At 24.4% G+C, this 19,535-nt stretch overlaps 1 protein-coding gene across 1 annotated transcript; it reads right to left on the bottom strand.

The window, feature by feature from the left end:
- Positions 1-245: 245 nt before the first annotated feature.
- On the bottom strand, positions 246-8,147 carry LOC145836592 (uncharacterized). The gene is made up of 10 exons (XM_082944384.1): positions 7,991-8,147; positions 7,147-7,326; positions 6,668-6,734; positions 4,067-4,377; positions 3,976-4,003; positions 2,226-2,383; positions 1,791-1,963; positions 1,458-1,574; positions 748-859; positions 246-475 (listed from the first exon to the last, which is right to left on the bottom strand). The coding sequence occupies exons 1-10, from the start codon at positions 8,145-8,147 to the stop codon at positions 372-374; spliced, it is 1,407 nt and encodes a 468-aa protein (XP_082800510.1). The 3' UTR covers positions 246-371.
- Positions 8,148-19,535: the final 11,388 nt, after the last annotated feature.

Genomic DNA, 19,535 nt, shown 5'->3' with positions numbered 1-19,535 from the left:
ACCTATTAAAAGCAATCAAACATTAGCATTAGGATTTTTATTGTAAACTTTTTAATCATGAATTAATTAGAAAAAAAAAAGTTTTGTTAATATTTTTTATGTTTTGCATTGTAATTTATACATATACACATGATCTAATTTACAAGCTGACAATAAAGTACGATCATTTACAAACTTTAGATAGGAACTTAGTTTAAAGAAGATATAACAATTTATGATTTAAAGGCTGTTTTGCAATAAATAAATATATATATTATAAATAATGATGCATTTCTATTTCTACAAAAGATACAAAAACTTAAAGTATTAGACTAGTATACTTTTAAGTATATATACAAATATAAAACTTTAGTGGAGTAAGTTTATTAAAACTAAATGACTTCTATTGTCTTAAAATACTCTGAAGGAATGCAACCTTTAGAATTTCCAGGTGATAATATAACTCCATTCTTTGATTGAAAAAACTTTATTCCATCTGGATATAAAGTTTAAGGTAATCAGATTTAAAACAATTTTAAACATAGAGGAATGATGCTTTAAAATTATTTTCAAACAACTTTTATGAATTATTTGCACAAAGTTTAACTAACTTGGTCATTAAATATCAATAAAAGAAAAAAAAAATTAAAACATACAAGTCAGTATACATAGTTTTTAAGACTTTTTTATAGTAGAACATAATGTATCTTATATAAGTTTTTCAACTAATATTTCAATTTAAGTAGAAATTTTTTCTACATCTTGTACCTTTCAATGCACGCTCAACATCAATGTGAATAACAACGTCACAACTTTTCCTCATTCCACTAATCACTTTGTTTTTATTTGGGAGGCCAGTAGTCATATGAATATGATTTCGCTTTGAGTTACATAATCAGTTAAATATATAAGCTTAATTTCATATAATATATAAACACATATACAACATTACGTTTAATATACAATAGACTACTACATATCAAAACTTTCTGAGACTATTTCTACAATAAACAATGAACTTCACCGCACGATCAACAACAACAACATCATCAGAGACAATCCTACGACCGGTTTCGTCCTAATTAGGACTCATCAGGTAGGCTGTTGTTGTTGATCGTGCGGTGAAGTTCATTGTTTATTATCGATGGCTAAACACATCTCAACTTTGTTGATGATTGCCGAAATATATACTGGCTGAGACTATTTCTAAAATTCTAGCAATGGTCACTTTAAAACATATAATTTTTGTAATAAACATAAAAATATGAAAAGTCTCTTCCATATCCATATAAAAATTATGGATATTGTAATGATTGAAATAATATTTAATGTTTTTTGGGTGTATACTTGTAACTTAAAAGCAAATATTATAGAATAACTCAGAACTTTATGTTCAAGTTTTACGAAAAAATAGAAAAAGTAAACAAAAATTTAAATTAGTTTTAAAGACTACATATCTTTTTATACAACAAACTAACATTCATAACAGAAAGTCCTTGAATTTTTATATTATCAAGGTTTTTTGTATAAGTTCCATGAACTACTTGAGGAAAATTTTCATGATTTTTTATTTCTTTTAGTTCTAGTTCCTTTACCTATTTAACTTAGAGAATCAAATTTTTTCTATAGTGTTATTCGAAAAATGTATTTTTGTTTCTACAAAACATACAAAAACTTAAAATATTAAACTAGTATACTTTTAAGGATATATACAAATATAAAACTTTAGTGGAGTAAGATTATTACAAACATGTTAAAAATGTTTTTAAATTAAATTTATACAAGAGTTATGAATTTAAAATTTAACAAACTTGAACACTGTGTCCTTGAACAGCTTTTATCTTTTCAATTCCATTTTCATTGAAAATTTCAAATCGCTTTTTATCATTATTCTTAACAACTTTATATATTTTGTCTTTCGTGGCGTTAAGCTTATACTTGAAATGATTATGTTCTAGTATTTCATCAATACTTAGAAACCCTCCTGCATAAAAAAAATGATAGATTTATTATATATATATAGTTTATATTATACATATTTCAAGAGAAAAATAATAACCTATACAAATATTAACTAAGAAAAAATAAAGACTTTATATTTCTTTAACAGCCATTATGTATAAAGCTTGGTTCTTGAAAAAAAGATATAAAGAATAACATTGTATAAAAACAGAAGCTACTTTTCATTTGAAAATGAGTAAAATAAAAAATACATAGGTTATAAATAAAAGTAAAAAAAAACATACTAGAGTCAACTTTAAAACCCATTTTATTGTGTCTCAAAACAGCAGATAAAGCTTTTGAAATTTGAACTTCGTTTTTATGAGACATTTCAGAAAAGTCTGACTGTTCTTTTGGGTTCACTGTATGTTTAAATTCAGCTTTGATTGAAGATGAATTAGACCTAAGTTTAAAAAAGTTCTTAGAACATTCAGTATTATTTGATTAATACATTAAATATAAGTTACTACTCCTGTAAAAACATTGATGAAAAGTACAGTCATATCTAAATAGTTTTAGTTTTGCTACTATGTTATATTTAGGAGCCGCTCAGTTCCAACCCGCACAACTCTTACCCAATCAAACCCGAGATCTGCTTACCGGCCAAGGGTAAGGGGTATCAGTGATAGTAAAAAATAAGATAAAATTAAGAAAAAATACCCAAAAACATAAAAATAAATAAAGATAGATAGAAAATAAAATACTTTTTAGGTAGGAGTTGTGCGCGGGTTGTATTTAATTGAGCGAAGAATTGTTAGTATACCTTTATAATTGGCAGGTAGAATTTTTTAATCATTGTCAAAAGAAATAAATATACCATATTACATTATAAATAAAAAGCTTCTTTTAAACTTAAAACTTAAACCAAATTTGCTGTTTTTAATTGAATTAATTTAAACAAATATGTTTTTGATGTTGTTTAAAAAGTATTAAATGTTCATTTTTGTTTTCAAAAAACAGCAAAATTTTGATTTTGTTTTTATAACTAAATTAAATAACTCCAAGTTTAGATGAATACAACAGTGATAATTAGTTGTCTACTAAATCCAAATACTGGATCCTGCAGGACCTGCTTGCCAACATTTGGGTTTGACCAGGTCGCAATTTGAAAAAAAAAAAGGTTTTTCCAGATCTCAAATTCAAAAAAAAAATCCTGCACAGCTCAATTTCAAATTATGTTCGGCTTGATACTTATCTTTAGTCTAAATTGAAATCCCACTAGAACCAGATAAGACCTTTTTTAATCAAAGTCCAGCCAGAACCAGGTTTAAATGTTTTTCAAATCGAAATCTGCTCAAATCCAGACCTCTGCAAGGTACTTTTGTACAGGATTATACATACGAATCCTTAGTCTAGTGCAGTGTTGGCAGACATTTGGTGATTTAATTTAGAAAATAAAAATCTCCGCGGGCCGCAGTTAGTTTTAGTTATAACCTGACCTTTTATTTTACTTTTACCGATAATATATAGTGTAAGTTTTGAAAATTTCACACCCAAGAATATATTTTTAAGTTTCATTAGCGTCTAGTTTGGCGGGCCAGTTTTACATGCGAGCGGGCCGCATTTAAAAGATCTACATTAAATTAAAAGATAATTGCCACCCGCCGTCTGCCGACCCCTGGTCTAACTAGGTATAAATTTTACAGTTAATAAAATAATATTTTCATATAAACTTTTAATTAAAAAGTAAGCCTTAATTAAAGCTTAATTAAAAAACTAATTTTAAATAGAAATATAAAAAATATTATATTTTTAGGTTATGAGTTTTAGTTTTTAAAATATTTACTGAATAGAAACCAAAATAAACAATACCTATAAAAAGTTTATTTTAAATTTGTACGTACAACGAAAACGATATATATTTTTAAAACCTGATTTTACACAATGAAAATAATAAAAACTATATTAAATTCTCAGATTAAAAAAATTAAAATCATAAAAAAAGAAAACTTTTTTAATAAAAGCCACTCTTATGTCAAAAAACAATAAACTCACATAGTTTTCACTTCTTTCTCATCTTGATCTAAGAAAAATATAAAATAAGAGTAAAAATCACAAAGCAAGAAAACTTTCTAATAATACTTACTTGAATTTTGAGAACATGTATCATCAAGCAAACTTAAGTTTTTTTGTTGCATTATTAACTCATGTATAGTATTTTTTGTGCCAGAAGAGCCAAAAACAGCATCAAATCTTTTTGCTTTATCCCAAACAATATCATCACAATACTTAAAATACTTAATGCGATGTTCTGGTATAGCTAAAGTTTTCGGACCAACAGAAGCAAGGTCAGAGTCCCAGTCAAACCTATTAAAATCTGATTCTACAGTTCCAATAAATCGGTCAAGATACCCAACTGACATCAATTCTGGGTCAATCTTGGTATCCCATTTGATTCTTAAACATAAAATAAACAGCTTTTAAATGACACATTTCACATACAAAGCTTAATTTTATTATATAGCTAATTTTCGAATTATGAGTTTTCAATTTGAATGAAAGAAAATTTTAATCTCTTTATAAACTTGATTAAAAACAGAGTGAACATTTTGTTTACAAATATACACAAACTTCTTTTTTAATCAAGTTTTCTTTTTTAATTATAGCTTTTCATCTTAAAAATATACACTTTAATTTAAAAAATGTATACAATTTTTCATTTGACTGAGTCAAAATTATTTTCAATAAACAGTTAAGCGACAACCAAAAACTTTATTAAAGAATGTGTTAAACATTAATTCCCAATGAACCATTAGAATTATTTACATAATTAGTTTGATACATGTGTTCTTAATAATACATTTTTGACTAACTAGAAAGTGATAGTTTTTACTTGTTGTAATAAAACTTATAATTTTTTTAGATTACTTAACATATTTTTAAAGAATTTCAAAACACTATAAGTAACTATTAAAGATAGATTAATCAAACTATGTATCGAAAAAACTACAGAAACATTAAACAATACAAGTAAAAAGAGCTCAATTTTATGCTAATTGCTAAACTATTCTTTTTAAAATAGCTTAGTGGTGAAACTTAATATGTTATAAGTTCAATACACTTTTTGGTTTTATTTAAAAAAAAGTGTTCTGTTAAAAAATGTTACTACACAATAAAAAATATATAATATACTTGTTTACAAAATAAATATTTCATTAAATCTAAGCGTTTAAGGTAATAAAAATAAGTAGGTTTCAAAAATCGTTACTTTTCCATTTAATTTTCAGGCTAAATAAGGTTCTTTATGGTAGGAGAAAAATAAAAGAGTACATATAGAAAAAGCATAAAAATATATCCCCTCCTACATTTTTTGTAATAAACACCTCAAAGCTTTAGGAAATATACCTTACAAATTGAGAAAATTCAGTTGGCTCAATTTTTAAAAAAAACTTTAAGTTTGAAAGATAAAAACTTTATGACCTTTAAAAGAAACAAGTTTTTATTCTTTGTTTCTTTTTGGAAAAAAAAAAACTTTTAGTTTAATATAAAAAAAATCCATTCAACATATTCCTTCAGGGTTGCTAAATTTTCTCAAGATTTTAAAAGTTTCCTCCAGATTTTCAATATTACAAACTTTTGGGTCTATTTTTAGTTCAAATTTAAGTTTAAGGTAAGTAAGAAACTGTGTTAAATAGTATAAAAACATTGAAAAAATACTGTAAATCTACTTTAAATGTGTTTTTTAATGAAAAACATTTTTGATGATTAGAAAAAATTTTCATCTATATGATAGATTTTTGTGTCAAATCGAAATTTTTTTACTTAACATGTTTTTATTGTTTAAATTCCAGGTTTTCAGCTTTTTAGCCTAAATATTCCAATTTCAGGTTTTTCCAGGTTTCGAGGTTTTTTAGCAACTCTGTTCTTTTAATTTTAAAAAGACTAGATTAATAAGTTTTTAAAACAGTTGCTTTAAAATGTTTCAAGGAGAAGTAAAATTTTATTGAAATAGTTTTTTTTTGTCTTATTAGTTTGCACCTCCATTAAAAATCTATGAAACTCACTAAATTTGATTGCTTTTATCTCAAAATATACTTTGAAGTTTAAAAAAGGGTATAAATAAGCAAGAACGTTATTAAATTTAAAAAAAGACAAACAAGTTTTCTCTTACTTTGACCTCAATAGATAAGCAACCATGTATTTTACAGAGTTTGGAAATTCATAGTAATTCTTGAAATATAAACGATCAAAATTGATAGTTTTGTAGGTTCCTTATTAAAGGTGCAAATAAACAGGAAAAAAAGACTTTTTTTAAACAATCTACCTCTTTCTACTTTTTTTTAAAAACAATTTTCATTATATTTAAATACCTTTTTAACTACTTAAAGGAACACTTTCTCAAAATTTTATCTCTCTAGCTTAAAAAATACATGTTTAGATAGATTTAGAACTAATTTAAAGCTTGTTACAAAGTTCACAAAAAAATGCTGTATATAGGTTTATATGGTAAGCTTTAACAAAATTACATAATCTCAAAATATATTCACTTAGATTATCCTAAAAAAAATTTCAAAACATATAGAAAGTTTTCATTTAATTCATTTCACCTATATGTATTTGAAAAAAAAAGAAATGACCCCTTAAAAAACATAACTGATCTAAACTACAAATATTTAAAAGTTTAATGCTACCTATATGTTAACAATAATTAAAAATCAATCAAGAACTATGGATAGAGTCAACTAACCTTTTAATAACATCACGGGCAGTTTTCATTTTACTCTTTACTGAATTCGATGAAACACTTTTTCTTTCTGTTTTTACAAACAATAATGTTACTTATAAAGTTATAGTTTAGACAACAATAAAATTTAAAATAAAAATGTCTAATAAAATTTTTCTGTTGTATAAGTTTGACAATTACTTAAAATAAAAAAATACATAAATTTTTGTAGTTTTGGCTATTTATATTACAAAAAATTAAATATAACAAATGTTTAACTTTGTACGACTCAATATTAGTACTTTAGTAGTGCCTGACTAAATTGATTTAAAGATACTCTTATAATTTTTATTTTTTTACAATTAAAAAAAAAAAACTCAAAAAATATACAATTTATAAATAAAAACGAGAATAAAGATTCATTTTTTCCATACAGAAGTGTGTCCTTAAAGTTTAAAAAGATCAAGATAGTTCTACAAATTACTAATTATCACAATACTTACCCTTTTTAATTACACCATTTGAAAGTAAGATGCTGTAAGCATCATAGAAGGAATTCCAAATGTACTTCATCTGATTTATTGTAGATAACTTTTCATTTTCTCTTTTACTAACATCTTCCTCTATTTTTTTACTTAACTCATAAATTTTTGGGAAGGTGTACTCTAACCTGTCTTCTATGCCTAAGACAAAAACTCTTAGTTTATTAAAAAAAAACATATTACTTAATACAAAACTTTTTAATACTAAAAATAAATTACAGACCTAATATTTATTGCAGAAAAAAAAGCCAGCCTGAGTTTATAAAAAAAAAAAGAATTTATTAGACACAAAGTAAAACAAATTACTATAATCAAGCTTAAATACAAACTAATACCAACACATTAAAACAATGACTTAGTAAAAATATAATTAAAAAAAAAGTATACAAAGTTATGAAAAATAAATTGGGTTTTATATTTTTTAAAATCATTTCAATGAAGCTAATAAAACTTAGCTAAATTTGAAAATTAAAGAGCTTCAAATAAACGATTTATTAGTGATTTAAATTTATTGCAAAACTACATTTTTACAGTGGTAACAATACCAGTGATCATCAGTTACAAAAAACTTCTAATAAATTGAATTTTAGAAAAAAAGTATTCAACTAGCTTGAGTTTTGTAAAAATAAATAAAATAAAATAGAAGTTTTTTATAAAAGTTCAAAATAGCCTGAGTTATATTTAGTAGCCAGAATGTGTGGCAACCCTGATGTTATGTTAAAAAATAAAATGATTTATTACATTAATTTTATAAATAATCTATTGAAGTATAATTTTGTAGTATATATCACAAAAAGTAACTCACCATAATACCAAAAGTCAAGCTTACAATCATCATTGTCTATTTTATTAACTATGATTTTTATTAGCTTTTCTTGTAATGGTTGAATGTGAACAGTTTCTACGAATACCTCACATTCTTTCTTAAATTGGTTAAGCTGGCTAGTAAATTCACGATCCATGTTATTAGTTATACTAAGGCTAATAAAAAGTAGTTTAGTATGTTTCTTTGCAAAAAAATAAAATTCTTCACTTTTAAAACTCAAATTTTAACAAGAAATTCATTCCCTAGGGCAATAAAAACAGCTTAATTATCAGGTTGAGCAATACTTTTAAGACTAGGCTAGTTTTGCAAAGTTAGCTAGTACTTTTATAAAGATTCTTATTTCCCTAAGAGAGTTTACCAGGGTTGCTATTGGTTTAAAAAAAATTCTTTCAGGTTTTCTGAATTTCAAATTAAATACATGTAAATAATTGATAACATGTAAATTGTTTAAAATTCCAGGTTTTTTATAGGTTTTTGTTCAAAATTCCAGGTTTTTTTATTCAAAATTTCTCAAATTCCAGGTTTTTTAGCCTGAGTTGTCAAGTTCAAGGTTTTTCCAGGATTTTTTGTGGAAACACTGGTTTACTGATCGGGTACCCTGTTCTATTATTTACTAACTATAGTTTTTAACACTCTAAAAAAGGTAATTCTATTAAATACTTTTAAACACCAAGTAGCTACTTCTATACAGCTACTATACCATTTCTAAAGATTCTTTAAAAACATAAACATTGAGTATTTTGAATAGCATTTATGCAGAATTGGAGTAATCATGTGTATTTGTTTATCTTTGTACATCTTAGTTTAAAAAAAACTCTAGGACAATTATAAACATTGATTGAACAAAAATAAAACTGCAATAAATGTGAAGGGTTGACGGGAAAAAGTTGGCTTAGATAAGCATAAACTAGCATGAGTTTATTAAAAAGTTTAAAAAACTAGTAAGAGACAAGGATGAAATAGTTTTAAATTTAAATACTTAGATACATTAATTAACAAATACATAACAAAAGCGTAAGTACATTGAAATAACATAAAAGTATATTAAATTTTTGAACTCGTTTTATACAAGTTGGGTTTAAAAAAAAATAAATTCACTCTAGATAATTATAAGTATTATTTTAGAAAAATGATTGAAACTCTTTGAGGCAAAAGAGCCAGCCTTAGCAACAACAAACTAGCTTACTTACATCAAGCTAGCCGTAATTGGCCTGAGTTTTTTATAAAATTATAAAAAAAGAACAAGATGAGCCAATGAAAAAACAGTTAATAAAGCTTGAATATATGCAAATACTTAAACAATAACAAAGTATAAAAGAAAATAAAGAAAAAGGAAGTAAAAAGTCAAAAAAAGAGCCTAAAAATTGGAAAAAAATATTTAAACTAGATTGTGTCAGCTTGATTTATTCTAAATGTCAAACTATACTGATTCATCTTGATTAGTCTGAGGGTGTGGCAACTCAGTAGAATTATAAGTAAAGAATATAATCATATAAAACAATTTTAAGTACATATTATTCAAACCAAAACTTTATAAACAATATTGTCTTTTACCACTGGCTGCTAATTTAACTAATGAACTATGGACTAAAATAAATACTGTTTTTTTATAATACATGGGTCATTTTTGACAATTATAACTTAAGTAAAAAATTTGTATAGAAATATTCAGTAAAGAATTACATTAATAAGTAGCATGAGAATATTGTTCTATGTTTTTAGGACATTGTTTATAATTACTTTGTCTATGAGACAAAACATTATTGATTATGAATACTGATTCATATTGCTTTGGTCCAGTATTGGTTCAAGTTTTTTTTTGTTATACTTTTAAAATACTTTACATTACAATTCCTTGAATAATTTTTTTTTTGAATAATATAATTATATTTTGTAAAATATTTTTATACTTATATTTAATTTTATTAAAAACAGTAATTTAACTTAACTTATTGGTCAAAATTAATGATTAAATATTATTTATAAACAGGGTTTAAACTACTTCTACACCAATAAGTTATGATAAACTTTACTTATAGTTCTACCTTATATTTGATTGCTCTTTTAATAATAACTTTTTTTTTATGAATATAGCATTATTATAAAATCACAAAATTTAATGTATTTTTCTATCGAAAATATGACAAAACTATGTTACTATTAGAAGCATTGTTTAATAGTGCAAAATTGGACTTTAGCAGTCTTAAGTTTAGTTTATATTGTTATGTTTTTAAAAACCTACAATCTACATCAGAGTTTCCCAAAGTGGGCCTTACCGCCCCCTGGGGGCGATTTTAATAAGTTAGGGGACAATAATAGGAAAAGGGGCGAAAGGGGGGGGGGGGGCGATTTTAAAACTTTGAAACTTACACTAGATATTCTTGAGTTCCAGTCTTGCAGATGAAGAGCAAATAAATAAAAAAGTCCTTGGTCTTTTAAATGGTAGTCTTGTTGGAGGGACAAAAGCCTTTTTAGTTTTTTCAAAGGGGGCAATTTGAAAAATAATTTTGGGAAACCCTGATCTACATAGTACAAACTATTCAAGTAAAGTGGCTATATAGCAGAATTGTCAGAATAATAGAAATAAACAATTAAGAATACTGAAAAAAACTTTGATTGTTTTGATTAAAAACGTCATGCTCGAGCAATTATGTGGCAATTTACTGAAATAAGTATGACTATTGTTCTGCATGTCTACTAGTTATTTGCAAACAATTTTTCACTAAAAGAAATTAATTACATTAGTTTTTTTTTAATATAAGAACCTTTTGATTTCATAAATTTAGAAAATCTATTCCAAATCATATTACTTATTGTTTAATAATATATTTTCTAATAAAAACAATTAAACTAATAGTTTGAAGGAGTATATATTGTATAAACTACCTCATATTTTTTTTATTACAAATATTGCAGAAAAATCTGTATTTAAAAAGTTCTTAGTTTATGTCGTTAGCATTTGTTATTAAACTACAAACATAAAGTTACAAACAGAGTACATAAAACAAAGTTACAAGCAAACGCAAAATAAAACATTGCATAATAGAAAAAAGTAAAAACATATGATTGAATCAAAACACTTTGCTTGTGTTAACTTATATTATAGACTTTTTAGCATAAAAAACGAGTTGACTTTATTCGTTGTAAAATATTTCTCGAAAAGATAATTGAGCTTTAAAACAATTAAATAAAAACTTTAAAAGCAAACATGTTTGATTGAACAGCTACAAATGATGCAGTTTTACTTATTTATGTATTTACAAATGTTTTCAATAGAAAAAAATACAATTGAAATATGACAATTTAATTTAAACGAACATATAATATTAATTTAACATGATTATGCCTTTATTTTAAAGTACATACATTTATCTTCTTTCTATTCTATTCTACTTTGCATTACTCATTTTCTACAGAACTCTGTGAAACTGTATTATTTGTTTAAAACAGAGAGTAATTTGTCAGTTAATGTAGAAAAATTGATGTTCTTATACTTTTCAAAATATGTATATTAAACAAAAACATTAAAACAAAAATTTTAGGGTTTTAATTAATTTTTTTTCTCTAATTTGTTTTCATTTACTATTTTTAAATATTTTTCTGCATATTTACAAAAAGTTTTCAAACTGAAACAAAATTTTGATTATAGATCCTTTTTCACTAATTCTTATTTTTATTTAAATCAAGTAAGTTTATTAACCTACTCATTCTCATTTTAAAATAATCAGCTATACAAAAATTATTAAGAGTAAATAAATAAGATACTCTAATAAATGCTAGATAACATATTTCAATTATTAATACTAATAATATTAAAAAAAAATTTCAACAGTTTTCAAACGAACAATAAGAAGCAGCAAAAAACATTTTTAATACACACATACAGATTAATATATCTGTTAATTTTTTTTTCAACGTACTAAAGTTAATTGTATTAAATTTTCTATATCATGGTTAGTGCTAGTTATAATTTTCAAAAAATAAGCTTAAATTTTATTCAAGTATAATTAGTTTTTAAAACAACTAAAAACTTTTGTTATTTGTTCCGTCAAACATCTAATTTTTATGAATACAAAAGTTAGTAGAGTATGCTGCTGTCAGTAAACATAAGGAAATATTATTTGAAACAATTAAATGTATTTTTAGAATATTTTTAGTTAAATTAAACAATTTATAATTTTTAACGATTTAAATAGTTTATATCAAATTTTCAAAGTATTTGAAAACAGTATAAAAAATTTCTATTGGTTTACTCATTTACGCTTTATTTCCGTTTAGACTCGTAAGTTTATACAATCTAATTGTACATTGTACCCCTACAAACTTTAATCGGAATTCTGTTTTTACTGAAAATGCATAGTTACTAAGTAAATAGTCCTTCTTTGTTTGATATGCAAACATTGTTTTTGATTTTGTAAGCTGCGTCAAGCTACTTTGATATACATTAGTAATATTACTCAACAATTATTATATAAATTGTAGTTTATTTTTAGAAGTAGAGTTATCTTGTTAAACTTGAGTTTTTTTGAGACTGATTTATAGTTTAAGGTTGATTTAATATATAAACTATACAGTACATACTCATAAATAGTGGTAAACTAAGTTAATAAATGAAAGAATTTTTTAAAGAAAAATCAATAAGTTCTGCAAAAACAAAGTTTGTTTATAAATGTTAGAAGATGAATTTATAACTTAATTGTGGTGGAAGTAAAATATTTTTATCCAAGCTTGTAAACAAACTTAAAGTATTTTATTTTAAGGTTTGTAGTAAACTGCTGTATTTTTTTTTGTATCGAGCTAAAATTTAATGATTTTAAAAAGCAAGGTTTTAATCACAAAATCTTGTTTAAAAAAAAAAATGAAATTAGACTTATTTTATATTTTATATAAGATACTTTATAATTTTTATATTTTATTTTAATGTGAACCTTTAATGCTTTAAACTTTTAGCAAATTTTAAAGTTTGATATAAAAATCCATATTTTTTTTAGTTATAAAAAACTGTAAGTATTAAAGGTGTTTTTAACAAGAAAATGGCAACATTGGGTTATATAAAACAAAGTCAGCACTTCTAGTCTTTTTATAACTGTCTAATGTAATCAACATCAGCTATAATGGATTTTATAAGTAATTCAGTTTTTCATGTTTTCAACTTCAATTTTTAGGCCAAATTTTTGATATAATAAATTTCTAGGTTTTAAAAACTGTTTATTTTCATAAATAAAACAACAGCCATAAAGTTTTGAAATTTTATGATTGCTGCAATAAAAAAAAACGTCTAGGTTTTGAATCTACTTCATTGTGCACCTTTGATATAATTTTTCGCAAATGTTGATTTATGTTAGAGCTGTTTGGTTAATTCATAAGATATTTTTTAGCTTAACGTTTTTAAGGTTCTTATAATTTTATCATCTTTTTTTTTTAATTGCTTTTAAGAAATTTTCAGTTTTTATGTAATTAACTATTACAATAAGTCATCAACAATAAATCTAAAACATTATTTAGAAATTTAAAAAATTCTTTTTCTGTTACCTCTTTTACGATAGTTATCTTCGTTGTGTGGAGCATTAGAGCAGACTGAGCTACAGCTAAAAACACTTAAACCTTATTATAGTACTATAAAACACTTAAAACTTTTTTCAATAAAGTTTTAATTCCAAACAAAACTTTTAATTCAAAACAAAAACGGAATTGTAGTAGTTTTTTTTTTCTTTTTTAAAATAATTAAAAAAATTAAAATAAACTAAGGGTTTTTAAATACTTGTACTTTGTCTGCACCCCCTAAAACAAATACTACGCGTCGCCACTGATAGTTATGTAAAGTTTGCAATATCATTTAGTAAACAGTTTTAATCAAAATTAAAGTCAAAATCTACCATTTAAGTCAAGACTAGTTTTAAACTCAATCTTTTTTCAATTCGTAGCTTTACTACAAAACGCTACTAAAAAAGCATTTACTATACAACCTTAGACTTTGTTTAAAAAAACTATCAGTCATCTTTTAATTATCTAATTATGCTTTAGTAGAATTTAAGATAACTTCTAAGTTAATAGCTTGTTGAGACTTAGAATATTTTACCTTTTTACATTTAATAAAATAAGTAAAATATATTGTCCTGGACATGACTTTAAACTTAATCCTGGTGTATGACTCGATAACCGAAAGGTTTTTCGTACACCAGGTCCTTGGACCAAATATTTGAGCCCTTTTTTTTCGTTCAATAAACAATATATGTCAGTGACAGCAGAATCGACAAAAAAGTTCTGTGATATTCAGACTAATATAGTCTGTCAAAAATTAAAAGAACTTTCTAGCTATATTAAGACTCATACAAGTTCTGAAAATAATTAACTTTTTTTTCGATTGCTTAAAAACTCTTTATTCTTTTATTTTTGAGAAAGTTAAGATTTTATTTTATTTTTCATATTTCATCTAATAGATGCACTTTAACTTTTTTATAAATTATATTAAGAAAGTTGTTTAATTATCAACCTTGTATATATTTTGTTCGGTAAAAATTGATCTAAATTGTCATATAAAAGCATATATTTATTTAAAAAAAAATTAATGTAGTGATCTATCGAACCCTGATTTAAAATAGCAATGCAAATCTTGAATTCAAAAAATGTTCTGGATCCAGTTAATCAAAACAAGCATATGTTTTTTTTAGAAAAAAAACTTTTACAATTTAAAAAATAGTCACTCTAAAATTAAAACAAAATGCTCTGAAAAGACACAAGCCCTAACAAACTTTCAAGTTCAAACAAATTCGCATATTTTTGAATAGTGATTTAAATTTTACACACTGTATAAGTTTGCACACATTTAAAACATTTTCTCTTTACTGTAGAAGTTACAAAAGTGTTTAATGAAATATCCAAAAGTAAATTTTTAACTGTGACTACTGTCATATGTATTCCTTAGTTGGATGAATAAAGATATAATGATAGATTCTAAGTCATTTGATTCCTCATCTTCACAATACACTAATTTTCGTTTTTATTTCTATAAAGTTTGAAATCCGAATTCAATTTTTCAATTTCTTAACAAATAAGTGACACGGCATACTTTTAACATATTAATTATGCGGGTCACAAAAACTTCTTTTAATCGATTTTAATTTAGGTAAATCCATTAAAGAAAAAATAATGTAAATTAAGTCTTTATTGTTAAACATTTGAAATATTTTAATAGCTAATAAAAAATTACTAATGAAATATTAATACTAGTTATACGTTTTTATATTTGAATACTGGGCAGATAAAGGACAACATAATGGACATCTTTGAGCTAGATTATAATAATAGGAAATATACAAATAACAAAGTTAGATTTGTATTGTGAGTTAACATTAATTTTTCAAAACATTTTAAATTATCCGAATCCGGCCAAACCTTCATATTTAAAATATCCCTCCGAATCTTGGTTTATAAGAATTATTTGAATTTGTGGTTTCAGTAGACCACTAATATAAACTAAAACTTTAATTTTATGTATACAAAATACTTAAATTTAAATAACTAATATAACTATTGACTATAGTTTGTCAGTAGCTACTATTACAGCTTATAAAAGTAGTAATTAGCTACACTAGCATTGAAACACATTTAAGCTGGTAAAATATAACAACATTTTTAAAATTTAAATACTTATCGTTTGCGATGTTTTGATTAAGTTTGAGCACTTTGTGCTATAAAATTAATAAAATACAATCAATAATCACGAAAAAGAAAAGAATTTATTGCATAAACGCGTTAGTTACATATTTTTTTATGAACTTCTTTCTTAACTAAAGAATGTGCTTATGCAAATTACATGCTTATTCACAAAACTACTCTAAATTATGACAATTATGTTTTTAAGTGTGACAAAGTATTTACACACAACAAAAAGTTTAGTAAGCAGTTTATTTTACATAGTAAAGCTCACTATTAGATATTTTTATATTAAAAGTTATTTTGTCAAAAGTTTTTTTTTCTGAACTAGTTTTCTAAAAGTTAGTTGTGTTGTTGTTTAACACTTAAATGTAAAACTTGAAAATTTTAAATACGTAATACGACCAAAACTTGCTAACAAACTACTTGGTTTATGTGTTTTTATTTTTTGAAAAGTTTATCTTAGTCTTTTTACTAGCTTAAGAAAAAGTTTAAGTTTAAATCTAAAATATTTTATACCAGCTTTAGGTTTTTTTAGAAAGTTTAAATTATGACATATATAGAGGTAAGTTATTAAGACTTTTGTTTAAAAAAAAAAAAAATTAACACAAGAAGCAACTTTTTGTTTGTAAGTTAGCATAGTAACTTTTTTTATATCAATTTTTATTTATTTAATGTCTTTCATTATATGTATGTTTTCATCTGGAGCTTTTGTATCTATAACTTAAAATTTAGCACTACAAGAAAATGAGCCTATAAATAGATATGCTTATCATCATTTTTAGTGATACAACTTTTGTATAAGCTAATAAAAATCACTTTAAGCATTAAGTATAAAATGTTAGCACATACTAAAAAATTAATTAAGATATGAACTAGATGCTACGATTCTAAAAACATACAAAACTAAGTTTAATATTTTTTACTGCTTTGAGCTATTCATTATTAATTTATTTTAAAGAAACTTTGTTATAAAAACAAGTTTGCAAATTAAACTTTCTGATACGATACTTATATAATACAAGACAAATATTAACCTAATTGTTGCTATAAAAAAGTTATGTAACAAAAACAATGCATTTAAGAATTTAAATACATTATCTATAATTTGATACTTTTTTCAAACTTCTTTTGTAAGACTCTTGTTTATCAACTGAAATTTAAAAAAAATATAATAAAAAACTTGAGTTGATTAATCTCCTTATTATTAAGTCAAGAACGTTTATTGTAATTTCTAAAGTAAAAAGTACACAATACTCTTGTTTATAATAAATCATTGCAATGTATGCATAGAGACAATATAAAAGTAATGACTTAATCTTTAAACTAGCTTACAGAAGTTTCAAGTCTTTATTTTAATCATTACGTATTACTTTTTATAGTTATTTTATCTTGAAACAAAGTAAACTGTTTATATAAGATCGGCTCTGGAGTTTGATTAAAAATTGCGCTATACACTTCTTTAACTTTAAAACTAATTAAGTCAATTGTAATTTAAAACTTTAGAAAATGAATATTACTTTAACACAAAATTTTGTTTTCAAATCGTAAATTAAACTCTTTTTCTTGGTAATTGTATATTTATTAAACTATGCTATTAACAATTTCTTAATAAATATTACTTCATAAGGTTTATTTAAACAAATTGTTATCAAAACTTTTTTCACGAGGTTTAACAAGAAAAAATCTTGTTACTGGGTAATATATTAGCTTGATTATTAAATCTTAATTATATAGGTTGGTTTATTATATGTTTTTATTAGTATTCTTAGCAGCTCAGATATGCTACTTCAAAAAATTAGCGAATTTTTAAACCTACGGTAATGTTTTATAATAAGTTAATTCTTACGTAATAAAGTTTTATTTTTGTTACAGTGTAAATTTTTTTAAGCTTTACGTTTTACAGAAAAAGAAGCAACAATTTATTCAAAAATAATAGTTAGCACATTCAAAACAAAACTGAATAAGTCTATAATATAAAAATCTACATGGAAATTTTTCATGAAATGTTTTATTACAATTGTAAGTTAATTTTTTCATTGAATTTTAAAGCTACTATTTTAGTATGCAAAAATTGTATTTAGATTTTTACGAACTACAGCACATACAAAATAGTTCGACTTGTTCATATAAAGTATAAAACATTTAGCTAAAAGACTAGTCGTAAATATTTTAAATAAAAGGTTTATTCTGAGTAGGATTTTAAGTATATCTTACGAGGTTTTTTTTATTTAAATAACAAACTGATTGGTTGATTTTTTGATTTTTTACAGAATTGCTTTTCTTGATTTTTAATAACCTATCAAATACATGCAAAGACATAAGAAGTTAAGCCGATGAATAAGAGAAACTTGTACAGTATAAACGAAGTACCTTGGTTTCAGCAAAAAAAGTACATTTTGTCTGGTTATCTTGCACGTCAGACCACTAAACAATGTTTTACAACTCTTTTTTGTGTCTCTAATGAGCTAATGAATATTTGGACGCATGTTTTGCCGTTTTTTTATTTATCAGTTTTAGCTGTATCCGATAATTTTTCCTTAATACCAAGCCTTGGAGGCTCTTTTGAGGACAACTTAGTGTTTACTGTATATTACTTTGGAGCCCTTGTTTGCTTGGCTACTTCAATTGTCTTTCATTCTTTCAGCTGTCACATGGACCACAAAGTTCACTGCAACTGCTTTTTTGCAGACTTGAATGGAATTTATATTTCTATGCTATGCAGTACTGCTTTACTACTCTATTACATGCTTCACGAGCATTTATTTTTCTACAAACTTACAGTTTCCACTGCGCTCACATTGTACCTTATGACCGTGACTGTCTTTAGGAAAACAATGACTAGCAGTCCAAATGTTAGAAACGCAGTTTTTTCCATCATCGCTTTAGTTTGTCTCGTTCCAGTCGCTTGCTGGTTGTTCATTGCAGATAAAAACGAACTTTACTTGGTCTTACCTTTCATGACACGCAACTTTTTGTGGTTTATTTTTGCTACTCTCTTGTACCTCTACAAGTTTCCCGAGAACATTTTACCTGGACAGTTTGACTACATTGGAAACTCTCACAATTTTTGGCATGCAATCGTAGCTTACAACATTTACAAATGGAGAGAACTTGGACTGCTGCTTCTAATTAACAATAAAAGCAAATAATTATTTTATTTTTATAAATGTTTACTAGCTCTGTTTTGTATACATAGACTGAAATAATGTTAATTTTTTTTATAAAACCACCTATTTTACTTTAAATAGAGTATTTTGAAGTTGTTTTTGACATTTTGTTGAATGAATACTGAGTGTTACAAGTTTCGACTTTTTCTATTTCAATCATTATTTTTGAATAACCAGTTGTTTTTCATAAATGAAAATTTTAAAATGCTTTTTATTAAAATAAATTTAAGTACAACACTGTACTTAGACTTTTTTAACGGTATAGAAATAAAAATAAAAACGTTCATTACTTAAAACTTATACTTTACTGATACATAACAACAGTTTATTTATTTATAAAACCTGACAAAACAGTATTATAATTATTACCAAAAAATTTGATATTACGGTCAAAATACTATGCTGGTTTTTTTTTAAATGGCAAGGCTTATGTAATATTTATTTTATACTATAGTTTATTGAACGATAAAAAACGGTCAAAATATTTGATCTTAGGACATGGTGCACAAAAAACCTTATGCTTATCGAGTCGTACACCACGGATACCTTTTAATGTCTTGTCCAGGACATATAAATATATAGCTAAGCAAAAAATGAAAACTACCTAATGTTGTAATTAAACTATTGTAGAAAGAAGATTTTATGATAAAATCTAGCATATGTTTAGAAATTTTTTTTTTTCTAAATAAAGTTATTTT

The sequence above is a fragment of the Thalia democratica genome, chromosome 5 (genome assembly GCF_965202585.1).
Source record: "Thalia democratica chromosome 5, ktThaDemo2.hap1.1, whole genome shotgun sequence".
Lineage (NCBI taxonomy): Eukaryota > Metazoa > Chordata > Thaliacea > Salpida > Salpidae > Thalia > Thalia democratica.
The sequence above is the reverse complement of the archived record's forward strand: the minus strand, read 5'-3'. Positions and strand labels throughout refer to the sequence as shown.